At 47.9% G+C, this 8,200-nt stretch overlaps 1 protein-coding gene across 1 annotated transcript in view; it reads left to right on the top strand.

Annotated features, from left to right (window-relative positions):
* LOC102381925 (copine-5) overlaps positions 1-8,200 on the top strand; it is a 116,955-nt gene that overhangs the window by 73,004 nt on the left and 35,751 nt on the right. Inside the window, exons 11-12 of the mRNA XM_025216347.1 lie at positions 1,746-1,799; positions 2,819-2,880. Of these exons, the coding sequence (XP_025072132.1) occupies positions 1,746-1,799; positions 2,819-2,880 (116 nt within the window). The remainder of the gene's footprint in view (positions 1-1,745; positions 1,800-2,818; positions 2,881-8,200) is intronic.

Below are 8,200 nucleotides of genomic sequence, written 5' to 3'. Positions count from 1 at the left end.
CAGCAGGAGGAAGGAGCGAGAAGGAGAGGTTGGGGGGAGGAGGAGCTGGCAAATAATCTGTGTAAATCATTAATGCCTTTTATTCTGGATGAATTCCCATGACCTTATCAAAACAGATCATTGAGAAGGGAAGGAAAAACCCCGTGATTCCAAATGAGCTCTTTCCAGAGAGAGAGCAAAAATGTAATTTCACTGGCTGGAAAGGCCATGTCCTTGTTTATCACGGAGGGGAAAGGAGAGCCCTTGGGAAGGCCAGCAGAGTTGGTCAGCTGGAAGAAGAGTAGGACTTTCTGCCGAGGGCAGATAAGAAACAGATTCAGGAGAGAAACAGGCTTTCCCTATCCCAGGTTTTGGAAAACCCAGCCCTTTATGGAGCAGCTCGGGGATGGAAAGGGAAGACAGTCAAACAACGATCTGCAGAGTTTGAATAGCTGAGGAGTGGAGTCTCCAGACATGGATTTTCAAAGGGACTAGCTATTTCGTGCATCCAGGTTGAACTGTTTTAAAGGGATTTGGTTGTCAGAAAGCATGCACTACCAACCCTCTGAGAAGCAGGGCCTTTTCAGGTGTCATCGCTAGGACGCTCCAAAACAGAGGCACCCAAATCACACAGCACTTTGGAAAAGCTCGACCATGGGATCCAGGAGCAGTGAAGCCTATGGACAAAAAGGACGCAGGCTCCAGAGAAGAATAATGCAGCAGTTAGGATGCTAGCTTGGAACTCTGCAACATACTCCCTGCTTAACCTTAGGCAAATTGCTTATACTCTTTGTGCCTCTGTTGTGCATGAGGGGGACAAGAGCACTGTCCTGATTCAGGGGGTGCTGCAAGGATAAATAGGTGGTAACAATATGAGGTGCTCTGGGAATAGACATTATAGAAATACCTCGGATGGTTTCTTGTTCTTGTCTATACATGGTGATATTCACACCCAGGTGTCAGGTTGGCATGGGACCTATGCCCTACTTATGTCCTTCCCAAACCCTGCTGGAATGAATTTTAATATTGCCTATTTCTCACCCTGGCTCTTTGCATGTGATGGATTTCACCCACCGGGCTAGATTCTCTGGTGATGTAGCTTATCATGGCCAAGGAGACTTCAGTGGGAGCTACATGCCTGAGGAACCTTATCTGCAGTGCCTGAATCTTGTGTTATATCACCACCTTTCTCTAGCACTGTTGCATTCACATCCCCTGTGGTCAGGAAGATGTTCTGAGAAAGAAAAGGGAAATATTCTTTTTAATAGGAGAAACAGACATGTATTCTCCAAAGAGCTAAGGGCTACTCATGCTGGCTGTGAGAAATTGCTTTTGCTTAGGACTAAATTTATTGCCTTAGGCTTTTCCTCTTCCCTTATTCCTGCTAGGCGATGACCATATGCACATCTGAAACAATATGGTTTGTTTCTGCTATAATGATGAGAAATTTGGGGGGGCAGAAGGAATTGCAGAGTAAAAAGAGATGAACACTCCAATTATACTGAGACTTGTTCCCATTTCAAAATATTCAGCATGATGGCAGGATAGATAATTTATTAGAGCAACTAGGGGCATGTCACTCATTTGCAATACCGAGGTCACTTGGAGTTATTCAGTCTCTAATAAGAGAGAGGATCAAAGGCATGTAAAACTGTACAAGTCCTATCTAGTCTCAGTTGTGCATTGTTGGTGCCTCTTCTTGCTAGTCAGAATAGAATTTGCTCCTAAACAAACATTCAGTCTCTCCCACTTCTTTCTTCCTTTAGGTGGTGAATCCCAGAAAGAAAATGAAGAAAAAGAAATACATTAACTCAGGAACAGTAAGTGATTGGATTTTCCTTTGGCACTAATGCCACCTAAGAAAGGAGGAGCAGTTGTCCTAGGATGATGTATGGCCCAAAGACAAGCCACCACGCAGTCCTCACGTGTTACAAGAACAATTTTCACTGATCAGTGCTTTCACCCCTGTAAGTCTTTGACATGGGGCTCTGCCACATAACAGCCAAGTGGTAGCTCGCAATCATCGGTCAGCTTTTTATGGGTGGTTTTCAGGTCTGATCTTGTAAACTAAGCTGGCCTGGTTGCTGTCAGATCTTGGGTAAGAGAGTTGAGGGGAAAATCCAGGCGCTGGGACTTGCAGTGGGCGCCATTAATGATTTTTTTCCTGAGTCAGTATTGAAGCCAGGGCAGACGTGACCCTGGACTTGGTTGAAAAGCAGAAGGGAAGGGTGTTCCTAGGAAAACTTTAGATTTGTCAGCAGAAATTCAAACCAACCAATTTCAGCTGAAAATCAAAATATTTTGATTTGGAAATACTACACTATCCTTCTGTATGGGCAGGGTCCTGGGTTGTGCAATACAGGAGATCGTCTCCCCTCTTGGGGAGGAAAGGGGTAGTATTATGAGAGTTCCTGGTCCTGGTGCTTTATAGGAAATGGAGGGATTTGGGGGTGGCGGGTGGGGAAAGAAGGCAACTACACTGCCACTTAGATGATGCATTGTGGTACCGTTTCAGAATCAGAATATTTTCAGGTTTGGGTTTTTTTAATTTAATGAAAAATCAGCATTTCCACACAGAAATGAAACATTTTCATCCCCAAAAAGATTTTGTTGGAACCCAAATTTTCTATAAAAAAAAAAAAAAGGCCCTATGTGCCACCCATTGCCAGGGAACAGTTTGGAAGGTTAGTTTATTCCTCGGGCCATAGATTCATAGTTCAGTCTCCAGAGCTCTCACACTAGCACCTTCTCTTCACACTAAAGAAGATGACCTTTGCACTAGCAATCTCTGAGGCATAATTCTTGGCATAACTGACTGCCCTCTCTCTTTGGCCCCAAGGTGACGCTGCTCTCATTCACTGTGGAATCAGAGTGCACCTTCTTGGATTATATTAAAGGAGGGTAAGTGGGCTACTGTTTCTCTTCCTATGCGAGCAAGATGCAGGAGATGAACAACTTATTTCAAGATGGGGACAGAGCCACTGACTATTTCAGGGCACGTGAATCACCCGTTATTTTTGTTTGCCATGTGCTGACGCTGAAATCATGGCATGAATTCTGTTCCCCTTGGTGCATCTAACTTGCACTTAGCCAGCCCCATAAAGGGGCATTTTTGATGTTTACACTGGTTGCTACTCCATTACCCCTGCACTGTGGACATGGAAGCACATGCAGTAGGCAATGCACTGGCTGGACAGCTATGTAGCTACATAATGCACATACCTAGGTATATGCCCTGGAGAACCAGGGAGAAGAGGACTCCTATTTTTTAGCCAAATAACCTTGTATTTAAGGCACTTGTCTAGGGAACTGAACCCAGATTCTGACCCAGACAGCTCTGAGCAGCACACCATGGAGTGTGTGTTTTCTTGGTCATTCTCTAGCACTCCTCTTGAAACTCAGCTGCTGCCTCTTACATTGATTGTTCATTGGAGAAAATACAGTGGAGAGCAGTACAGTGGAGAAACTTATGCCCTATTAGGAACAAGGGACCGCACCTTTCTGGAGCAACAGCTGTCACTCACTCTTTAGCTTGTTTGCTTCCTCCTGGCTTCACATATCCTCCTCTCTTGGCCCACAGGAGCCAGCTTCAAAAGCAGGGCTGCAATACGGCCTGACCTGTGGGGTGGTGTTGACCGCAGCGGTGTTCTGGGAATAGATTGGGAAGTCAAAAAGCTGCAGGTTAAGCTGGCTCCAGAGCAGTGGTTTTCAGACTGTTGTGTGGATCCCTGGGGTTCTGCAATAGCTCATCAGGGATTCCTCGAAGAAATGGGGGGTAATGGTGGAATGGGCTGGGAGGCAGGGCATTGCCATTGATAACTCGGGTCACCTAGCACCATGTCAGTCTTTAGGACAGGGATAGAAGTGATATTGAATCATAGAAAATGAGAGTTGGAAGGGACCTCAGGAGGTCATCTAGTTCAACCCTCTGCTCAAAGCAGGACCACCTCCGACTAGATCATCCCAACCAGAGCTTTGTCTAGCTGGGTTTTAAAAACCTCCAAGGATGGAGATTCCACCACCTCCCTAGGTACCCTGTTCCAGTGGGGGGCTTTGCTGTTCTCTAATCCTCCTGGCCCATCTGACTACAAAACAGAACCACTGAATGTCAAGTGGTCTGTCTGGTTAGTAGAAAGGTCTCAACCAAACTTCTTGTAAAAGTGTTGAAACTTTTCTTATCCTATGTACACTGGCAGGCCACCTGCTTGTGTGACCAGTTGCCAGTTATAACCATTGTCAGCAACAGGTTGTTTTCCTGGGTCATCTGGGCCTCAGTTATGTCCTTACTACTGTCACTAAAATCATGGAAGCAGTGGAGCTTGTCCAGCCATCAGTCAAGTGCTGTGGGATTGCACAGAATGGCCTAGAGGATTCTAGGAGGGGGCATTGTAAAGCTTGGTCCTGTTGTAGCAACATCCATTTATGCACAGCAAGCTGATACAGACTCTGGCCTCTAGTTTTGGATTCAGATTTCAAACAACCCAAAGTTTGGTGTATTCAGATCAAGGGGTTGGTGTAGGTCAAGCTCATTAAGGGCACAATGCAGCTCTGTGCAGAGAACCAGTATGAGGCCTCGGCACTGTTCAGAGTTCTCAGACACAGACTGCTTAACATGCAGAGACAAATTATATCCGGAGGCATCCATTCACAGAGCAGGGCAGTGACAGTTTCTACCCACTGCTTGAGTGCAGCTGAGCTGGGAGCAGTGCATTCATTCCTTACCATCACCTACATGGAAAGATATCTGTTAATAAACTGAGGGGAGTCCCAGGAGCAGGAGTGAATGTGATAAGGAGTGGAAGTGATATGAGAGGATTAAAAGAGTTGAATCTCACCAGCCCAGGAAGCCAACAGCTAATGGGGGATATCGCTGTCTTCACATATTGGAAGGACATGCTGTATCAAGGAGCAGGTTCTCATCTCTTACTCCAGTCAAGTTACATCAGTATAAGTTACAGGAGTTTTAGGACCCACAGAAGAGCAAGGTGGACAGAACAATGCCAGCAGTCACAGAATGGAATTAAAAATGGCCACATTTAAGCTATCGGGGATAGCTAACTACCAGGGAGGTCTTAACCAGACCTTCTGCTGGTATGAATCACATGTCAGGGGAGCCGCATCCATTTACTCCACCTAAGGATCTGCCTCCTCGTGCGACTGACAGAACAGAATCTCACTTTCTACTAAGGTTTTACTTATAAATGGGCTAAAAAGGGTGAACAGATGCGCTAGGTATGTTACAGAGAGGAGTATTATACATCTTAGGTGGTTATAAGCACATCAGTGAAATGTGTTATGGATGGTTATAAATCAGGGTTACAAGCAGCTGCCAACCTGTTGCACTCTATAATCATTGTGTTAGGCATTTATCAAATAATCTATTAATCCTTTAACTGAGTGATTCTCAACCAGGGTGATGTGGCCCCATGGCATGCCTTGAGATCCTTTCAAGGGTGCTGCAGGGTGCCATGCCGTGTTAGCACTGTTAGGTGTGCAAACATGATTCAAGAGAGAAACCCAGAGATTTCATATAGAAATCTGTAGTGTTAGAAGCATTCTGCCCTGCTATGGTCTGTCTGAGCTCTTTGCAACAGAAGAATTGTCGTGTTGTTTTTCTGTAGTCAAAAAGGAGTGAAAACTAAAAGCTGGCATTTTCCAAGGGTGCCTTGAGTCTAAAAGCATTGTGAATCCCCACTTTAGTACTTTTTATAAGCCATTAATAAATTGGTCCTAAATCTCCCAAAAGAGCCCTGTTGCTTCGTGCCCATAAAGGTAGACTGAATGAATCTCTGGAAATCACCCTGTAGAGCCCTGTCCTGCTCTGGCTCCAGGGAATTGGGAAGGGGCCTTTTTGATCCTTCTCACCTATGCTTAGAGTGGGCATTACAATGGATCCCTTAGCACCTGATTGGAGTTACTTGAGGCCAAGCAGAAATTTCATCCTTGCTGAGCGCCTGGCTCAAGGCAGATGTCCTGGATATCTGCTTTTGGGGCCTTGTGAGCTCTGGGCTGATTCTCAGGGTGGTACAGTGCCAACTTATATACAGCTTGATCTGTTGCCCACAGATGCAGACAGTGACAAGTCAAAACAGGCATCTTGCAGAATGCTGCCAGTACCATCCATCCCCAGCCTTGGTGCCATTGCATATGCCATAATCATGCCATATGCCTCCTTGTGCTCATGCAAACCTATTAGCATGGCCATGCCCAGGAGAGGTACCTGACCAGCTGGAGAGAGGAGGCACCAGAGTTCACAGATGCTCCTGACTGCCAGCAAGGCAGGCTGTACAGCAGAGCAGCAGCTTTCTGTGAGCTCACATTAGCATGTGTACGGAGAGCACTGAAAGAATGAGTCTCTTCAAGGAAAGAGGGTGCATGTTCCTATCCAGGGTCCCTGAGTCCATGCTAATAGCATCCTCTGTCTGAGGCCCCTAGAAGGTACCGATAGACATGGGTACCCCATCGGAGAGGCCTAACAGCCAGAAGTCATCAGCAAGAGCCTGAGCCTGGGCCCTTCATGGCAGCCTTTGGCCTTGTTCTTTATACCTGACCACCAGCTGCTTTCACTTTAGGCTTCAGAAGACAGTTAGCAGGGAGGTACTGATTGACATGGTGGGTTGTGACTAGTTTGGCCCAGACCCCAGGGAAACATCTTGGTATGCCAGTAGCACATAATTAGGAGCTCCCTGCATGCACCAGGGCTGGTCCCATGGATGAGTGTGACAGCTGCAAGTGACAGCTCCACTTTGAAGTAGAGGGGTAGTGGTATCTAGTAGTTAGAGCATGTGGCTTGGGAGCCAAGACTCCTGGATTCAATCCCTAGCTTTGTGAGGAAGTGGTATGGAGGGGATAGAGCAGGGGAGCTGGGAGACAGGACTCCTGGATTCTGTTCCCTGCCCTGCTGCTTGCTCACTGTATGACCTTGGATAAGTCGTATCCGCTTTCTGTGCCTCAGTTTCCCATTTGTAAAATGGGAATTGTGACACCAGCCCATCTCTGCCAAAGTGGATTTCCTTTCTCCTCTGCCTCCATCACTCTCTGCGATTCTCGGGGCAGGACTTGGAGCGTCCCACTCAAGCATCGCTCCATTGGCGTGTGTTTGGCAACATTCAGGGCTCCACTTGTGCAGATGTCCATGACATCTGTCACAGTTGTGCACATCTCACTGCTGCACCCTGTGATGGGCTGTTTTGTCAGATTAACTATGGTCTCTTCTACCTTGTGGCAACTGTGTAGCTTCCTGGATTCATTTCCTTTTCTTGACAGCAGGCTGTGTGGGCTCAGCTCTCACTAGAAGGGCTCACACTGCTCAGATGAGAGAGCTAGTTGCATTACATTTGCAGTGAATGGTCTTGGAGAGGTCTGCTGTGCTGGCCTGGCTAGATGGGGGCTACTTAGGGACATTTGCTGCATGTCGGGTAGGGCAAAACATTTCTCTGAGCTAGATTGGGGGTGAGGCAGATGGAGCGTTGTGTGCGGGAAGAGGGGTATAGGAAAGAGGTGTGGAACAGGCTGTGTGAGGGAACGCACTGCAGGGGATGGGGATAGGGTGGCAGCGCATGTTTAGGTGGGGGAAGAGCAGGTGGGGGTATGTCCATGGGCCCAGATGTGGGTTGGGGTGCAGAGTGAGTTTGACTGTGGATCCGCTCTGGATGGTGGTGCGGGGGGCTGTCCAGTTACAGGTGAAGATCTAGGTGGGGGTGTGGTGCAGTGTGAATGTGGATGTGGAGGCAGGTAGGGGTGAAGGTGCAGAACTGGACATAGCTGGGGGTGTGCTTTCAGGTGAGGATGGCAGTGTGGGTCTGGGTGGGGGTAGCAGTTGGGGTTGCAGGTTCCCATCCACATGGCAGTTCAGGTGAGCTTGGGGGGCCTGGGTGTGCATTTGAGTGTGGGTGTGGGTGGGCTCTGAGGGAGGGTGTGGGTGGAGCTGCAGGTTTGGGTGGTGGGTGCAGATGTGGACCCAGATGTGAAGGAATCTGGGGGGGTCCTGGTGTGAGTGCAGATCTGGGTGCAAGATTGGGGGAAGCTGAGGGCGGGGGCAGGATCTGGGGGAGAGAGCAAGTGCAGGTAAAAGGGGGGGGGGGGTCTGTGTGCAGGTGCTGGTGGTGGTTTCAGGTGGGAGTCAAGTGCAAGTTGCATTGGGCCCAGAGGGGGGTGGGTGTCAGGGTGACTTGGGTTGCAGGTCCAGATGGGCAGTAGGTTGTAGAGAAAGGGGTATAAA

The sequence above is a fragment of the Alligator sinensis genome, unplaced genomic scaffold (genome assembly GCF_000455745.1).
Source record: "Alligator sinensis unplaced genomic scaffold, ASM45574v1 scaffold872_5, whole genome shotgun sequence".
NCBI classification, from domain to species: domain Eukaryota; kingdom Metazoa; phylum Chordata; order Crocodylia; family Alligatoridae; genus Alligator; species Alligator sinensis.
Note: the sequence above shows the minus strand (reverse complement) of the source record. Positions and strands in the feature narration are given on the sequence as shown.